The sequence below is a fragment of the Phacochoerus africanus genome, chromosome 2 (genome assembly GCF_016906955.1).
Source record: "Phacochoerus africanus isolate WHEZ1 chromosome 2, ROS_Pafr_v1, whole genome shotgun sequence".
NCBI lineage: Eukaryota > Metazoa > Chordata > Mammalia > Artiodactyla > Suidae > Phacochoerus > Phacochoerus africanus.
The window spans coordinates 5944107-5963657 of NC_062545.1; the positions used below are offsets into that span (position 1 = coordinate 5944107).

Consider the following 19551-nt stretch of genomic DNA (forward strand, 5'->3'; position numbering starts at 1 on the left):
TTCAAATCTCTGACCACCCCATGGCTCTCTTGGGGACAGCACTCAGCCTCTTTGAACTTGTGTTTCCTCGTTTATACAGTGGATGTAACCATGCTTATCTTTCCAAGAAGAATAAGCACTCATGTAAGGAAGTCTGCCGTTAGCATGAACTTTTGGAATCCATTTTAAATCTCCTTCAATACCATTTTACCAGCCACACAATAAAAACCCGCGGTTATTTTGGAACTATTTTATTTTCTTAAGCACATTAGCTGGCTTGAAAATGTTACCCACTGCACGGGAGCCATAACATCCTGTGCTATTGTCATCCCTGATTTTTCTGCAGTCCACCTGTACTGTACGGCTCATATAAGAATAAGTTAGATTCGTAGAAAGAAATGTGACTCTAGTAAACTTTAAATCAATTTAAGCACTTTCCATCATGCTTTATATTCCATAATATTACTAAATATTTCCTTGTAAAGGACTTGGTTGGTTTTGAAGCAGCTTTAAAAAAGAATCGCACCTCAGGTAATTCTAAAAATTTAGAGGTAGTTTTGAGATGGAAAAAATGTGTTAAGAATCAACATTTATAAAAGCAGGAAAATGGTCACCTGAGGAAGCAGGAGGACAAAATGCTCACAGGTTTGGAAATGTGGAAATAACTCGAATTCCATATTTTTGGACAAGAAATAAGAATAGGCAATGTATCAGACACCGAGCTGAGTGCTTCACCTGTATTGTTCTTTTAAAAATTCTTCCAAAACGCTCTGCCATCTCCATCTCGCAGGTGGGAAAACAGCCCCGTGGGTCACTGGATGCGCCGAAAGTCACGCTTGAGCTGGACGTGGACGGCCAGCCCCTGGGATGTAGAGACTGTGTTTGCAGGAAATTGTACACAGTCTTCGCGAAGTCACTAGTTTGTTCCATCTCAGTGTGAGTCATGGATGGTCCCTCACTGTTCTGAGGAGCTGAGACGGTACCGACACCCACGTCAGCCCTTCCTTACCTGGACCCATTTCTAGGAAGAGCAAGCGACTGGATGTATCCTGGCCGCAAACCTGGTCATTTATTTAAATCCAGTCCTTAAATTATGCTTCACTCTACATTTTTGTCTTAGCAATTGAGATGTAGGTATTACTTTTAAGATGAATAATGAAAAAATAAATTGGCAACAACAACAAAACAGGCAAAGGCGTTAGCTTTAATCAGCAGTTTTTGCCTCACTGAATGAAATTATATTGCAGATACCTTAATTTAAAAAACCTAGCATAAGCACTGAGAATTAAGTTTTAACTTTCAGGGTAGAATCTCCTTAGAGATTGCTAAACTTTTTTTTTTTCTTTTTTCTTTTTAGAGCTGCACCTGCAGCATGTGACGTTCCCAGGCTAGGGGTCGCGTTGGAGCATCAGCTGCCGTCCTGCACCACAGCCACAGCCACACCAGATCCAAGCCACGTCCACAACCTACACCACAGCTCATGGCAACGCTGGATCCTTAACCCACTGAGCGAGGCCAGGGATCCAACCCAAATCCTCGTGGATCCTAGTCGGATGTGTTAACTGCTGAGCCACAATGAGAACTCCCTGCTAACCATGTTTTCCAAGTGCATAGGCTGGGTGAAAATTGTTTATAATACAGCCTCACCTTGGTTCCTCCGCAGGAGGTGAGCTGGTTGTTAGGAGTGGGGAGTGGTGTAGCTCAGTTCGGTGGGGTGAACCAACCCATTGGATAGGAACTGAAATAAAAGCGTTTATGGGTAATAACTGTCTTCCTTTAAAGGAGTTCTACTTGTAAATTCTCAGAATTCAATTTTTTTTTCAGTTAGCGTTCAGTTATACTCAATTCTGTATAAAAATGCTTAAGTATTTTTGTTTTACTTGTATCTATCACACTAGTCATTTGTGATCTGAAGATAGCATTTATTTAAAGTGGGGTTTGCTAATATTTTGAAGTTAGTTGAGTCAGTTTGGCTGGTGGGAAGATGTTCTAAGTATTTGGTAATCGCGGCTACATTCTACTTGACTTGAATTTTGCTCTCACACTGTCATACCTGCTACAACTTCCACACCATGGAAAATATGGGAGAATTTATTGACCTGGCAAATATTGAGTGTTTACTAAGTTCAAGGAACTGCACTAGCCATTTGGAACAGATAAAAGAGGGTGCACAGCTACGTACAGGGGGGGCGTAACACCAGTAGAGGCAGGACGAGTATGCAGGGAATGTGGGGCCCAATTCTTTTTTCCAGTTTGCATTAGGTTGAAGTGGACATGGTGCTCATGTATTTGATGATTCCAAGCAGCTTTGATGCACAAGAGGTGATTCCAGGCGTATACGTTGAATGGTTTTCATGTGCAACTGCCTCAGAGTGGTTAATTCTGCGTGCACTGTTCAAACCAGACCTAATGGATAGTATCAGGTCAATAGAAGGGAACATGGGCTGTGCCCAGATGAGCTTGCTGGCCTTCAGAGATAGTACTGATTTTGTTCATTTAAATCTATTTGTTGTGCTCATGAGGCATATCTTCCGGCACATTTGGTCAAGCACAGGCTGCAGGACCACTGTTCCAAAATACAAGAGTAAGAATGCTGGCAAATGTTGGGGAAGAAGATTCTCTGTGTTCCATTCCCTATAACAAGGTCAAGGTCCCAGGTCCAGAAACTGGCCTTGAGTCTATTCCATAGTGGGCTCGGAGGAGTCCAATAGGACTGAGGTTGCTCCCTAAGTGAGTAGAAGAAGGAGCAAACTGAGGGAACATGTCTGGCTATAGCTAATCAGTGAGCTAAGCAGTGCAGATAGTAGTAATATCATCGGTATTTAAGAAACAAGAACAAAGCTATAGTCAGGAGACAGGAGAGCAGAAACTGAAAGTACTAAGTGCCAGGCTGGGCAGTGGGGGAGGAACTAGATGAAGTCTGTGGAAGACGCTTCGTTCCAGGGACTCTTCCTCACTCGATTCTAGTGTGCCGACGTTAGGACAAGTCTTCTATTTAATGGTGACAAGACCAAGCTAGGTACTTTCCTACCCTTAGAGGTGATGCTTTAGGGAGGTAGCTTAGACTTAACGGGGAAGTCAAGGGAAGAATTCTTATAGGAGGTGCCATTCCAACTGGACCATGAATATATGGTCTGATTTCAAAGATGGTGATGACAGTGGGGGTGGGAAGAAGTAGGGGGTGAGTGGTACCGGCTTGGTGTAGGGACTGGGGCATATGCTGGAGGAAGGAAGGAGAGAAGCCCTGCTCTGCCTCTAATAGTACAAGGCGCCCAGGTCTTCACACATGTCTGCTCCCTCCCTGTGCCTCAAGTTCAAACCTTTCCCCTTGCTCTTCTCTCCAGCCAACGTTGTTTTCATATTAGTGCGTTTAACGTCTGGTTACTGGACTTCTCAGTGTGACAGGGCAGTCTTCTTAGTGTTGTCACCTGCCTGCCTGACAAGGGAGGGAGACGGTGCGCAAGACACATCACTGTTTATTCTCTTCTGTGACGGCCAAGGTAGTCGCTTCTACCCACATTTTTCTCTGCTAAGATAAATTACTTATTTTTTTTAAAAGGGTGGCTTCTTAGTAGTTCCCAGCCACATTCATAATAGGTCCTTTTAGCTAATAGCTACCACATGGGAGAGACAGATGGAAGACATTTCCACAGCCACAGAAGGTCCTCACGGGTAGCTTGCTCTACTTAATATTTTAATAAACTTATATGTGATAAATATCATTTTAAATCCGTTGTGTCCTTGCTGCTTATACATTGACACCAAACATCATTTTACCCAGGTCTAAAATATGTTAACTCTCACTCTCTTCTCCCCTAGAAAACAAATTATTTAGGCAATTAAACTCCCGATTCTCTGTGACAGCCAGTGATGGAAACTTCTGAGGTCAATGAAAAGTTTTCATCAGAATCAGAATGAGTTTTCTTAAGTATTCATTTATCTTATTAAAACATCATCTTCAGGCCATAAGCCCATTATCTAAAATACATTAAAAATTGGATACTCTGCACATTATGCTGGATTCTCAAAAAGCAGAAGCAGAAAATATGTATTCTTCTTAAACAGGGGCTTTACTCCAATAAGCGCTGGGCATTATTCATACTTTTGACAACTTTTCGGACCATGAAAACAAGAAAAGAGAATAAGGGGAAAGAAAAGAGTTGAGGGAGGATTACGCTCACCAGACAGCGTGGGAGAGAAAACCTCGAGATGACGAGGAAGTGACAGTGCCAAGGAACCGCTGTGGATGCTTTGGACTCAGGGACTCGCACTTTGAAAAGGCCCCGAACACCAGCTGTGCGCTCACCTTCTGTGGGGGAGGGCTTGGGCGTCTGCATGAAACGAAACCCTTCTGGTTCATGATAAAATAATTATGTAAGTTCGTCAGCGGTTTGGAGTGGAGGGCAGCACTCAATTGGAAGCAGGCTCTTCAGCATGGGTGTCTAATGCATCTGCGTTTATAAACTTCAGCAGTTTGGCTTGCTGGAGATCAGCCCCTATACGCTGGGTTCTATCTTTCCTACAATTTTTTTTTTTTTTTCCTGAAAAGTACACTGACACATGATCCTCCATGAAAGTAAAGCTCCTGAGGGCTGGTAACGTCGGGGATGTGCTGTGCTCTGTATTCCTGTCCCGCCAGCGTCTGTAAAGTCCTGTGCTGAGAGGACGTGCTTGGTATCACCGAAAATGGTGCAAGTACAGAATCACCGATATTGTGGCTTGACACCTTTTACCACCTTACAAACTTTTAAGTAAGCTATACTTAAAATATACTCCATTATTCTATGAAGAGAACAGCCGAAGCAACCAACTCACTCTAGAAGCTCTATTGTTTTAGTTGGAAAAATGTTCTTATTTTGAGGAAGGTGAAGGATTTAGCAGTGAAATACCATGATGCCTGCAACTTAATTAAAAATCATTCAACCAAAATAGTATATATGTGTAGTATATTTGTGTGTCAGTGTATGCACAGACATATGCACTCACGGTACACTCAAAATATGGCAAGATGTTCACAATTGGTGAATTATAGGGATAGTTATAGTTTGTAGGACTTTGGGAATATTTCTGTAGGTTTAAAAAATGATTATATAAAAAGAGGGAAATCCAGTTCCCTTGTGGCACAGCAGGTTAAGGATCTGGCATTGTCACTGCAGCCACTTGGGCTGCTGCTGCGGTTCAGGCTTGATCCCGGGCCTGGGACCCGTCCACATGCTTGTGGGTGTGCCCCCCCCACCCAAAAAGAGGGGAATATGTAAACACAAACACAAGTTGCTCTGATTATTTTGGACAGTGAAAAGGTTGTGATACGGAAGAGCTGATGAGGAGAGAAAAGGGATTTTAAGATCCAAACAAAAGTAAGAGGCGGAGGACTCATGCTATGGACTGGAGACAGCTCAATACCTAGAGAAGAGTTTTGAGGTCGTTCCTCCCTTTGCCTCGCTGCTCCTTCAGGAGTCATGGCTCCAGTTTTGAGTCTGTGCTTCAGACCCTTCCATCAGGCCAATGGGAATGCTGCCCAGAAGATCGCCAGGGTGTGGTTTGCATTTATTCCTGTTCTGTGCCCTCCAGGCCCCAGCGTGACACAGAGAAGCTTGCCAACTTTAAACAGTGTGGTGTTGCTGAATAGGGGGGGAAAGCCATCCTGAGAGGGGGCTCTCGAAATCTGCCTGAAGCCCCCCTCAACTGCTTGACCAGGTAGAGCCAACGGCTTGAAATTTGCCATGGCCAAGACTGGACTGCCCTTGATCTTCCCTAGACCGGCTATTAATCCCGAGCCTGCGCTGACGCTGGGAAGCGCTGTGTAATAGATTGCATGTCATCGTGTATGCTTCCAGGGCACGGGGACTGCCGTGCAGTAGTAATTTCTGACTAACTTCTCAAGGACTTTAGTGAAGGTTGTAGCATGCGGAGGTGGGTGTCCCCATCTGCAGATTCTGCCTGGCTCTGGCATGAGCTGAAACAATATTGCAAATGTTGCTATTGCCCTAAGGGAGAGAGAAGCGTCCTTTAGTTTCCTGCAGCTTCTGTGATGCCTCGTTTACTATTGTCAAGTCATTGCTAATATGCTCTTTCAACAATGCCAGTGTCTCTGAGACCCTAGTTCCCCTTCGTAAGCATTTATTTTTCCATTCTTTTTCTTCCTCTCTCTCTTTTTTCGTTCTTTCCCCTTGCAATCGGTTGTAAAAACTGTGAACTGGCTTCATATTTCTGGTACAAGTTTTAACGATAAAGTTTCTTAGCTATGTTTGTCATGATACACATTAAAATTGTCACGTTCTTGTGATTGTCTGTTAGTTGTTATTTCTATAACTTTCAATATATAGTTCTATTTGTTGCATTTATAATATATGTAAAATCTTAGCATGTATTTTATGTGATGAATATATTCATTAACAGCAATGTGATGTTCATAAACTTGAATATCTTGTACATTAAGGCACTAAAGCTGCGAAGAAGTGTCCGAATTTCATGGTTTCTTATTTACATACATATAAATATATGTATATTTATAATTTATCTTCCCTTTCCCCTTGAAACTAAACTTTAATCTCTGGAAGTTAATAATTACAAAATATATTACTGATAAATGATGCCGTTATAAAACTGGGCATCTTCGTTCTGCTTTGCACTACACATGTCACGTAAGGAAAAATGTCACCTGTAATATATTAGTAAAGGTGACTGAACCCATGACACTAAACTATGACTTTTAGAAATTAGTAAAGCAAATGGATCTGAATAAGACTTTAGGATCTTTTTTTTTCATTATTTTTGTGCTAGTAATAGTTGTACTAATAGTTTTAATAAACTATGTGCATTTTAAAGGATGGAGGTTTTCACTCTTAATGATCAAATGTGCTTACCATTCATTATTTCTGGGTGTTCTTGATGATGATAGTAAAAATTTACTAGTAAAACTGCATCTTTATGCCGTGACCTGTCATGTTACTCCTACTCACTAAGAAGCTAAGTAAGGATTAAAAGAACTATTTAGTAATTTTAGAAATTTGGAAGTTGGTTATTTTACTGGTAAGTGGGTCTGAATGAAGTTAATTCTTTGTGGGCATCTAAGTGTGAAACCATTTGAAAAGATCCCCCTACGTTACAGAATAATGCTGTCTCTATATGGTAACATTTGAGAGAAATGGTCAAAGATGTTTATCAGTTTTTTGGTCCAGCTTTTTGCTCTTGAAAATGTCTTATTTGCATGGCATTCGTCTGGGTAGAGCACACTTAGGAAATGCAAAGCACCAGTTTCTGCACAGGGCTGCAAAGGCTTTTAAGCCCCTGAGGGCTTTTGTTTGACTTTATGTGTGACGGTGTGGTGGAAAATCTTCACTGGAAACTCAGAAATCTGTGATCATATGACTCATGTCATGAGAAATGGGCTGGTTTGTCCCTATAGGTAAGATTTGAAGAGGAAAAATCTGGAGCCTTTAAGACTGGGTTCAGACATATGAAATAGAATTCAGGAGCAATGATCTCTAAATTTCCAGTAGTCTTATATTCCCATCCTTTTCAAACCTTCAACAGAAAAGTGCACCTTTAATTTCCCTGTGTACAAATACCCTTGGTCAGCTCTCCAGGCAGCAGGCTGCTCCTTAGCTGGATAAGTCACAGGGCCGTTGGCAAGAAGAGGAAGGAAAGATATTTACTCTTTTGAGCATAGAACTGGTTTTTCTAAATTAAATTGCTGTATATTCACTGTCATATTTATCCCACTAATGTTTCAAAATGTTCCTGAGAGTAACTTAGTTTTAAAATCTGTCTCAGTTTGGATTCAGCATTGATTGGCTACTTCCTCTGCCTTTTTTTTCCCCAGCAGATAGACCAACCAACAAGAGCTTTTATGTCTATTGCAAAGGCCCCTGTCAAAGAGTGCAGCCAGGAAAGCTCCGGGTGCGGTGCAGCACCTGCCAACAGGCAACCCTCACCTTGACTCAGGTAAGGAGATGTGATGTGGGCAGAGACTGCCCTAAAAAATGAACGTGTGCTTCCAGAGTTGCCTTTGGGATTTCTAGCCAGATATCACCCATCACTAAAAGTAAAAGACTTCTGTGGGGTTTTAATGGTTAATGGTGTCTGAAGTTTCATTTAAAAATACAGCGCTCTGTGCAAGTTTAGGTAGTACAGGGTCATTGCCCCCATTTCTTTAATCCAGGCCTAGTGAAAGGAAATACAGAAGCTGCTTTTATAACAAAAAGGTCTGGGGGATGTCTTTTAAAAGCAGCCTCTTTTAAGGGTCGTCCTAAGATCCTGGAAACGTTTCAAATCTCGAGCTGTGTGATGGGAACAGGCTTGTGTGCATATGTCAAAATTCACTGGACTATTCACTTAAGATCGGTGCCCTTAAAAGTTGCGAAATGTAAGTTATACCCCAATTAAAAAAACGAAAAGGAAAGTTGTGGCTCAACGAAGAGTATGCATATGAAACAGGCTGGAAAGCCCAGCGAGCTGTGAATTTTTTTCTTTGCATTTTTAAGTGCTTGGGAAGCATCAGAAGAATAATGCTGCGTGACGTGTGAACATGACGTGTGAACATGACATGAGATTTAAATTCCAGGTCATAATAGAGCTTTGTCGGGTCGGGGTCCCTGGCCCCACCCACACCTGTGCAGGTTATCTACGCCACTCGTGTGTCCCAGAGCAGGGGTGACGGGATGGCTTGCAAAGCTGGACACGTTTACTCTCTGGCCCTTTAGAGAAAACGTTTGCTGACCGACCCTCGATGTAAGAGGGTCTGTGGCTGGTCTGTAGCTTCAGCGTGATCTTCGCGTAGGGTTTGGCTGAATGTGATGTGGATGCTAATGTGTGCAGAGGGGAGGGGGCCATCCCGGCCCCCTCGGGGTGAGAGCACAGCCAAAGAGGCACAGAAGGACAAAGAGCTTCAGGTGGGTCCCGGGGCTGAAGTGTAGAGCAGCACCCGCTACCACGCTGGTCCTGATGGTGGCTCCAAGATTTAGGTTTCGTTCTGCAGGCCCTGGGGGCGAAGGTAAAGTGCTGCAAACAAAGACCACGTGTACGATGCTGTTTTAAGACTGTTTCTTGGTGCTGCAACAATTTGTTACTGGGACTGAAGCTGCCGATAGGTTGAAAGCAAAGAGATTAGTCAATCAATTGTTTATAGGGTTCAAGGGTGAGGAGCCAGAGGGCCCAGCTTAGGGAGAAGCCTGGCCAAATGGGTGCAAGGGGAGCTGTGAAAGAACCCAAAGGATGCAGGAAGAAAGGGGAGACTGAGGGTCCCTGACTCCCGTCTGGGGAAAATGGTGGAATTACTCAAAAATGTAATTCAGTATTTCACTACGATATAGCATTTCAGCTACATAGACAGATCTCCTCAGAAAGACAAGTCCATGAAGGAGGACCAGGTTGGTCCTGACGCAGTGGAGTAGACCTTTGTCTGGGTGTCCTTGAACAGTGCTTCTGTCCGGGAAATGTGCTGTGCTAAAGTCTCACGGCTGTTCTTCCACCTGATTCTCTCCTCCGCCTCTAACCTTTCACAGTGCAATAAGCAGCCTCTTCTAGTCCTTCGATCTGTACTCCAGTCCTGGTTGCTTCGACTCCTAGTGGCTCTTATAAAAACAGCAGTAAAACATTATTATTGAACGACAAGCTTAATTATTTTCATGCATTATCTCATTTAATTATTTCCTAACACTCTGAGTTAAGCGCTGTTACTAACCCTGTTTTAGATTTGAGAAAAATGAGGCTTAAAGAGATTAAGAAAACAAGAACTTCTCAGTGATGGACAAGGGCTGAATCAGGCTGTGTGATCAAATGCTTTAAGCTCTGCAGCCTCCTCCTTTATATTGCACAGACGTCTCTACCCTGAGGGTCATGTGCTCAAATATCTCTGATGATGAGACAGGTGATTTAAAAATTAAGTCCAATGTAGGCAGTAGGGTGTGATGAGAACTGTGGCTGATGGAGGAGGCCAAGGCACAGGTACAGGAGGCAGCTCTTCCAGTTGTTAGCAGGTGGGCAGGGCGGGGGTGGGGGGGGAGGCGCTTGCTGTGGCTGACCAACCTTTTATTTAATCAGGAGAAACCATCAGGGTGGAATTTGATGTGGAATTTCTCATTTAAAAATATGCTCCGTGGGGGGAGGGGATAGAAAGCAAACAAAAGGGAAAAAACAGCCTGTAGTACCTGCTTAAATGTACTGAACCAAAGAAGAGTGTTGTAGTGGTTAAATAAGATGTTACTGTTAATTGCTTGGCAGAGCCTGGCGTGTGGTAAACTTTGATTAAAGTAAGGTATTGTTGGGAGTTTCCACGGTGGCACAGTGGGTTAAGAATCCGACTGCAGTGGCTTGGGTTGCTGTGGAGGTGCAGGTTCAATCCCCAGCCCAGGGACGTCCATATGCCTCAGTGCCACCTTTAAAAAAAAACAAAACAAAACAAAACTAAGGCCTTGTTGAGAAGCATTCTGGTGTGAGCTTAAGACAAAGATTCTGGAGCCAGGCTGCCTGGCTTAGACTCTCCACTTCATTACATTGCTTACGTTACTTCATTACACTGCCATCTGTTAGCTGGCATGAGGGTATCTATTTTTTGTTTGTTGTGAAAATTCGTTAATATATGAAAAGCACTTTGAAAGATAGCTGGAACATGCATACTTAGAAATCTTAAAATTATCGTCATTTGGCTATCATTACTATCATTAATATTCACGTAGTTATTTTGTATATTTACATATACACATATGCATGGAGACACTTATATATGCTTTACTGTGACATCAGCCAGCCTTTGGTCAACTCCCTTCAGAGAAGCTCCGAGCTCCATGGTGGAGTCAGGTCACCTGCTCACCTGGGCCAGGGCTTCCTTGGAGGGATGATCTCGGCCATGCAGTGGCCGCAGCTCCGCCACATCTCAGAAGCCCACTCCCAGGACCACCCTGGACTTTGTCCCTTCACAGCTGACAGTGTCAGCTCCACATTTGATTATTAAACCCAGGCTTTTATTTCCCTACCTTGTGTTTCACTCTGCACATTGTTCACTCCCCTCTTAAGTTTTTGTAGAACTACCTGGCCATTCCTCCCCTCATAGGCCAAAGTTCACCTGTAGGACTGTAGATGTCATTGCCTTTCTGTTCTACATTCTGTGCCGCTGCCTGTCTATAGTCCAAGCATCTGTAAGCCTCATAAGATCAGACAGCCTGTCAGTTGGAGTCCCTTGCTTATTTCCAGCACCTCGCACGGCACCTTGTCCGTAGCAGATGGCATCTGTGTTTGAACTTTGACACACTGACTCCACAGATCCACCACCTTTAGAAATTCTATTTGGCATTTAATAATCTTATTAAGCATAGCAATTATAATTGTTTTACTAGACTCTTGACTTCTTTCCTTACATTTATATTCTGGTACTTGTATTTTTGTCTGATTCTCAGGACAGACCTGTAAAGTAGATATTATTATCCAGTGTTTTTTGCTTAGAGTCGCCACAAAGTTAAGAAATGAGCCCAAAGTCACGTGGTTAACAGGTAGATGTTGGCTCCAGGACTGAAAAGTCTTTTCAGTGTTTCTGCAAAGCACTGGTCTTTTTTAGGATAGATTGCTTGCTATACAAATCTGGTAATAAATGTTCTATTATCCAACTCCTTCCCTCATATTTAAAATATCATTCAAAAATGCTCTTACAAAAATATGCTTAAGGGTTTAAAGAAAATGGAATCAAAGCTGATTGAAAGATTATGTACTGAATCCAGAGTTTTAGTACAGTTACTCAATGTAGCATAACTGGTTCTCAGCAATTGAATAGACCAGGCATATCAATTTTTTTAATAGCAAAAAATACTCACTCAGTAGTACTTCCAAATAATATCTCTGTGGAGCAGCTGACTAAGCACACTGCCAGCTGGTCTACAAGTTAAGTCTTGGCTGGGATGGAGCAGGTGCTGAACTTTGCTAAGAGGAAGGGTTTCTATTTAGAGAATAGACAACTGTGAGGTTTCATTTTCCCAAACTTTATAAAGATCTACAACTCTGGTCAGGAAAAAAAGGAAAAAAAAAAGAAAGAAAGAAAGAAACAGGATCATGCGTAGTTGACTAGTTTGGGGGAACAGATTGTAGTTTCCCTGATGTTTTTGCAAGGAGCTTTTTATATACGAGGAGAAAAATTGGAATGCTCTTCGCCACCTGGGTTTTTTTTTTTTTTTTTTTTTCCTGGTCTCAAGAAGTAAGTCTGCAATAAGCCCCATGCCTTTCATGAATCTTACTGCCAGTAACCTCTTAATTATTTTTTTGTTGGGGATTTATTCATAATTCCAATATTTTCTCAAGACTCTCAAGTTTTACAGGTGAAATAATGGGCCACGTTTCACGGATAATATCTGAAGGTTTAATTGTTGTATGTTTCCTGTTTAATGTGGGACTTATAATAGATTGGCAAAGAAGACATACAATCGTCTCTGTCACAGTGTTGAGAATGGGGACACTGAGGCCTGAAGTTGTGGCCTGACCTTGAGGGTAAGTCGAGAACCCGCTCACAGAAACACTACATCTTCTTCCGTCTCCAAATCAAATGATCTTCTCCAATTCATGGTGACCTTGACCAAGGTTTCCATTAACCGAAACAGCCTTTACAAAAAGGAACGCTCACTGGAAAATAGTGAGCTGCGACTGATTGGAAGAACGTGGCATGCATCCAGTTTCTGGCTGCCTCTTCAAAGATTGTCCACTTATGTCCGCACAGAAATGACACAGGATCGAACACAGTGGAAGGTCGCTTTGTCCAGGCATGTATGTTTCGGATTGTGTTCTTGAGCCATAAAATTAAAGCTTTAAAATAACGTTATGTCACCACTCTTTCCCTCATTTGTGTGGAAAATCGAATGATGAGCACATCATATACTCAGATTTTTTTTTTTTTATTCTAGAAAAGTGGGCAGGAAAAATAAGGTTTTCCAAGTTGTGTAGACTCTATACTGTTTTTAGACTAACTAGACATTAAAGAAGGGATTCATATTGGAATAAGAAATAGCACTGAGAGGCTTAAAGATGATTTTCCCTCTCGCCTTCTCCTGCCAGATTCAAGGTTAGAATGTCGATAGCCAGGGTTCCTTCCACCGTCTGTCCTGTCGTTAAATTATAAGTGTGGGGGTACAGAGTGAGCCTTCTGGTAAGGAAGAGATTAGATAGATAGATATAGGTATAGTCAGATGTGGCTCTGAGCTCCAGCTCTTGTAGCTCCCAGCATCAGTGTATGTAAGCACAAGTCTGCCACAGATTTGTGTGACTTGTTAAAATTTTCCCTGGACTGGTGAAACTTAGATGCTGCAGCTTCTGTCCTGGGATCACCCTAAGAGGGCTCCTCCTCCTGAGCCCTGCAGGCCTCCGCTCACTTGGTCCCAGCCCTGTTCTCTCCCGCGCTGGGGATGCAGCATCCTGTCCTGTCCTGCATCATGCTCCAGCCGTTGCCCACATTCTAGATGGGTCATCCCTCCTGTGAAAACAAAGCTTCCGTGATAGGAAGAAACTGACTGTTTTTCTAATAAGACCCAGGCTTAGCATGTGGTAAGGGTGATTATGAGTAAAATCGTTTTTTGACTCTCATGATAATGAGAAGATGCAAAGGGTGCAGAAGTGAGGCGGGAGAGCCCACAGCACACAGCGTGTGGAATGTTGGAATCTTGAGCTCTGAACTCTCTGGGAACCAAGAGCTGGAGAGAGTGGCTTCTGCGGTCCTTTGTCCATCAGATGTTCTGGACTTGGATTTTGAAGCCGTCGCTTATTGGCTGTGTGATTTGGGGACAAGTTGCTTAACTTCTTTGTGTCTCAGTCTCCTTGAAATGAAAATTTCAATAAAGCTATTGTGAGGATTAAGTGACTTAACAAATTACAATATTTAGAACAGTGCCTGGCACATGATAAACATCCAGAAACATTAGCTGTCGTTTCTTCCAATGAGGAAATGTTTTGCTTTTCTACCAAAAAAAAAAAAAGGGTTGAAGCAGCTGCCGAACTCACATTGTAAACGCACACTTCTAGGACTCTTCAGTTCTGATGAAGCTCCAAAGTGTTAATCCCTCCAGCACAGCCTCTAGGTAAGCTGAGTTATCTGCCGTTAACATCTTTTTGTTTGCACTCAGTTTATTAGTCTTAAAATGAATCAGAAGCCAGCAGGTTACTGCAACCAAGAACTGTGGATGATGTTTTTCCCCCCTACAATCACTGTAATTACTTTATCTCAAAAAGAACTTTATCTTTGCCACTCTAATGAGATACTCTACCATGGAATAGCATTAAAGCTAAAAGGTTTCTGATGAGAAGTGGTGCAATAAATAGAGTAAGATGTAAAATGCCTGGCATGATGGATTTTATTTAAAATTGGTTTATAGATTAGGAACAATTTATGTGAGGAAATTTATTAGAAATATAGTCTGAATGTATAATGATTCCTAAACTTAATTTTTGTTGGAGATTAATTGTTGATCAGGAGTTGGCTTACTTCCCTTCTTCATACTGAAACCTATTCTTACGTATGCAATAAAGTCACATAGATAACACAGATACATGGTAAAAAACCGTAGATAACAGAGAAGGAGAACGGCTGGAATGGGTCCTTGGACTTGGCTTGAGCCCTGTGGTTCAGGGGAGACTGAGAGCAAAGAGTAGACAAAAGAGGTTATTCATCAGAGCCTATGTAAAAACTGGAGTGAAAGCCAGAACCGTCCACAGTGAGGGCTGGGGAGGAGAATGGAGCCCAAGGTCATTCTGGCACCAGGAGGATGCTGGCTAGGACTGCCAAATTAGCATGCAAATACACAGGGTGTTCTACTTATAAAGCTGATTTCAGATAAGCAATGAATATTTTGTTTTAGTACATATATGTCCCAAACATTGCCTAGAACATAACTATACTAATTATTTTTAATCTGAAATTCAGATTGGCATCCTATACTTTAACTGGCCGTGACCTCCCACTTTGCAGGGACATCTGTGTAATGATTATTGGCACCGGGACGAGGGAGGCCCCTCCGTTGGCTTTTGGTCAAGCTGTGTAGGCAGACAGCAGCTGGAGGAAGAGGGGAACAGCAAGAATGTCAAAGAGGGCATCGGGAGCTGACAAACGGGGGTGCTAGAAATAAGAGGGATAATGCCAACACCCTTGAATGAGAGTCGTCAGCCAGCAGCCTTCTGAATCACAATCACGACTTTCCTAGATGGGAGTGTTTATTTCTGGAGAACGACTGATACGTGTTAATAAACCACGGGAATTTCTCATGAGAAAAACAAACAAAAGTGATAAATACGTTCTTGCAGACTGGAAGACAATTCATTCAGGTTTTGCTACATTACAATAATGTGAACATTAATAAAGAGTTTACAAACAGAAACTGAAAAAATACAAAGTTGCCTGTTGACATAAATAAAATGCTGTATATACCTATAAAATTGTTTGTGGAATAAGTACAGTGTTTTTCAGCCGAGCTGCAGGCAGCTTTAGGCAATAGCTAGTCACCATGTTATGTTCACAATTCACTATGTTATGTTATTTTAAATAGAGAAATTCTTACATTGAGAGCCTTTGTTACATGCTTACTATTTCAGAACTAAAATTTTCTTTGATCATATGTTGTTAGTTGGAGTGATTTCCATAAATTTTAGCCTACATAAATGTTGGTCAGTGTTGGTAATTCACTGACATTTCTTTCCATCAGGCTAATGAGTTTCTGTTGGACTCCAGTGGAGGAGGTCTTTCACTGCTTCTTTATTTGGAGGCTCTCTGTATTAGTAACTGGCTTTTTAAAATAAAGATTTTGCTTTAAAACTCTTTAAGAAAGAGGAAAAATAAAATAGTCTCGCTGATGCATGTCCTCAGAGCATACCTTTAGAACAACCAGTAGCATCAGAAGTCCCTGGAGGAATGGGTACTTACCAAGCATGTACCCTGCACAGTGCTGTAAATAGTGCCTCACAGTTTCTGCTTTGATACTTAGACATACTCCTGACCCGTGATGCTAGCGTGAAAAATCTCTAAACTGTGGGCAGGAAGTTTAAATTGCACTCTTCTTAAAAGAATGTGCATGCATTTTAAAAAGTTTTGGGTTCTCTATTGCCTTATTCCCAAAGTACATTGATTTATCGTGTATGTATGTATATGTGTGTGTATGTATGTATATATAAAATATGTATGATGAGTATTATTAATAGCTATTATTGAATGTTTACCAGAAACCAGGATCTAAGGTCTACACTTTACCTCAAAGCCACGTTTAATTATGTTGTTTGAATAATGCTCCCTCTGATTTTCGTATACAAGCATTGTTATGACAATGAGGTACCTGATGTTAACATCGTTTGCTTCCTGTGGAAACTATGATAAAAGTTTTCCAGCATCTGTCAGTCAGTACTGACGTGTGGGCATCGGTCTATTTAATTGGAATTTGGTTGCGCTATGTAGAATTTTATTCATTATTTAGGAATAAAACATTTATAAGAGAAGTATTTTGGGGGCTACCTAGAAGATTTGAAAAAAATCACAAGCTAAATACATTTATAAAACACAAAGGATAAGATAAGATTTTATAAAGAAAATTTATCTTTTTAAAAATATTTCTATTTTAAAATATAATTTAATATTTTATTATTTGATCTTAAGTTTCAGTCAAATGTATCGTGTTTTGAAACAGGATTGCTTTGTTTATTGGTTAACCACGCTGTTCACTGGCAGCGATAGAACACCTGTTCAACAGAGGCTTTCCCCGTAAGGACTTAAGTGGTGTCTTAGGCACTGACTGGGTCATTTGAACCTTTACTATCTACCATGCTTCACGTCACAGCACCAGCCATCGTGGCATTACGTCTGCAGGCAGGTCAGGACAAGGGGAAGCAGCCAGGCCTGTCTCATTTATTTAAAAAAAAAATCGTAAGATGATAATTTTTAGAAGCCTCTTTGCAGGCTTCCCTTTACATCCCGTTGTTCATAACTTGGTCACTAATAATCACAAAGGAAACTTGAAAAGCAACTGTTTTCCAAAGGCAAACGGTAGCTGTGATTGGCTCCAGCCAATTGATTTTTCCACTGGTTTCAGTCCATTTCTTCTCCAATCAAAATCACAGTTCTACTACTAAGGAGCAAAGATGAGATAGACATTGGGTGGGCAATGATTAATGGCTGCCATATGTGTAAAGGCATAATTATTTTAGATCACTTCTCATCAATGGTCTCATCAATGTCTCTACTGAGTCTAAATTTTACTGTCATATACTCTGTATCACTATGGCTGCACAAGGGATTTAGATGGTCTTGAACTTGTGTGTGAAATGCCATTGTTTCAGCAGTTGTTTCTATACATAAATGTACCTCCCTGGTTTTCCACGGATTGAAAATTATCTATGATCCGTTTGACCACTTAGAAGCTTTATCAAGAATTGAGGAAGGAAAAAACAGATCATCGGGGCAGTTGGTTCATTTATTTGTTCTTTGCTTAAGAAGAAAATGGCTCAAAAACCTCACTGGGCAAAGAGAAATAGAATTTAGTAGTTCTTTTTTACTCCACAGTAGATGTTTCTCAGTGCTTTATAAAGAATGAACACATTACCCAGCACTGATAAAATGTGAGGGGCAGAAGAGTCCCACTGAGAAACCGACAGAGTTAGGCCAGCCAGCGCAGATCAGCACTGCGTTATGTTTTTGCGGTTACTTCACTGAAGCATTGATGCTTATGCAGGCATACCATCTTCTCTCTGGGAATATCAAGCTACCTGCATAAATGCATCATTGAAGCCAGGTGAGAAATGGAGAGAATAATTGACTTTACTGGGGTCCACTGTGAGAAAGGAGCCAACCTGAAAATGAAACCTGGAGAACCAGAGTTGAGATTCTAATCGAAAGCACCCATATTGAGTTACATTTGTTTCCTTACTGTGGCTGAGGGAGAGTCGAGCCTTGCTCTGCAGTTTTTTCCTGAAAAGAGTCCAATTTATTAGACTGTGTATCCTAAAGTGGGAATGGAGATTTGGATTAAAAGTAAAACGCGGGTGTCTTCCTTTAGTGAGGAGACAGTGGAAGAGCATTGGTACCCTTGGAAAGTAGAAAATTATGAAATTAAATGGGAAGCTGTCATGGATTATGACAGGTCATTATTAGTGACCAGCTGGCTCCACTGGTTTGTTGGAGGCATAATGCTAATGGAGTTAGAGTCTTGGACATGAGCTGTTCTAACCCTACAGTTACTTGTTAGTATGAGTAAACTCGGGGCTCTCCCAGCTAATTTCATGAACTATATTTCTATCTAGTGTCAGAATGACCTGGAGTATTCTTTATGTCTATTAAAGTTTCATTTGTACATTGGGGATATCATATTAATTTAGAAAGCCATCCTATTAAACATTCACTGACCTACTGCCTACAGTTAAAATAATCAGATATGGCTGTTGTTTGAAGAATCAGATATGGCCATCATCTCATGGACAAATGAGCTTTTTCCTTTGTAGCTGTTAACGATAAATGAAAAACCATGTTTTTCTCTTTCTTACTGAATAGCATATCTTATTTAAAGTAGTTTAGGTAGAAGGTCACTGTAAACAAAAACAATGCACTCCGTAAAATTTTGTAATTTTGCTGTAAAGCTAAGATTTAAGCTTTGCATAAGCAGATATAGGAAAGTTGGTACATGTGTGTGGGACCACAAAATGAATAAACTGTGACCAAGAAGAAAAGAAGAGAAGAAAGACTCTGTCACTTGGCTACCCTTCCACCCTAATCCGTTACTCAATTCGGTGCCTTGAGGCAGGGACTGTAGATCTGCCATCTTTGTGCTTTACCAAAGTGCCTAATGCATAGGGAATATTTAGATCTCTTTTGTGAAATAAATGAATAACTGAACAAACAGCATTATAGTCACTCTGTGCCTTCATTTACCTGGAACCTTAGAAAAGAAATGGACTTTGTAGTCATTCAATCTAATTTCCCTCCTGATACAACAATCGCTGTTATATCCTTGGTATTTGGCCATCTGTCTTCTGCTAGACGACCATTAGTAATGGAGGAATCATTGCTTTTCCAGTTAGCTCACTCTCTGCATTGTACAGAATTCTAATTTATAGTTATTTGACCTGAAATCTGTCTTCACCCATAAATTGTAGCTCTGCTCATTTAAAATAGAACAAAATCCAAGGAATGTTCCATCTGTTGGCTCTTCAAATGTTTAAAGCAGCTAAAATGATTCACTTCCTAGAGCTTCCTTTTGCTGCTAAATGTATGGCTTTCAAATGTTACAAAGGCAGAAAGTATCTCCTTGCCTCAAAGAATTCACTTTTCGGTGAACAGCTTCAGAGTTACAAGAGGTATAGCGAGAGTGTGAAAGAAAAACCATGGTTAGAATTGGGATGTACCAGGAGGCAGAGCCAGCAACTATGTCTCAGTGTTTAATTCTAATGAGAGCTAAGGAGAATAGACAGGGAAAGTTCTTCCTTGACTGATAACTGTCCTGGGGTAGATTTGCACTCTCAGAAGCTGGCAAGTGTGAAAGCAGACTCTGTCTCGTTGGCTCCTGTACAAGTGGTTTCGAGGCCCCCTTGGGGAATTTCAGCCTCACCTGCAGGGATGTGCTGTTGCAT

The 19551-nt window shown here is 41.4% G+C and overlaps 1 protein-coding gene across 3 annotated transcripts in view; it reads left to right on the forward strand.

Moving 5' to 3' along the window:
- The window catches only part of PRKN (parkin RBR E3 ubiquitin protein ligase), a 1272474-nt gene that overhangs the window by 457978 nt on the left and 794945 nt on the right, over positions 1-19551 (forward strand). For 2 of the 3 annotated variants that reach the window (XM_047769781.1, XM_047769779.1), the window contains exon 4: positions 7805-7926. In XM_047769781.1, the coding sequence (XP_047625737.1) occupies positions 7805-7926 (122 nt within the window). The remainder of the gene's footprint in view (positions 1-7804; positions 7927-19551) is intronic. The other variant, XM_047769780.1, reaches the window with a different exon arrangement.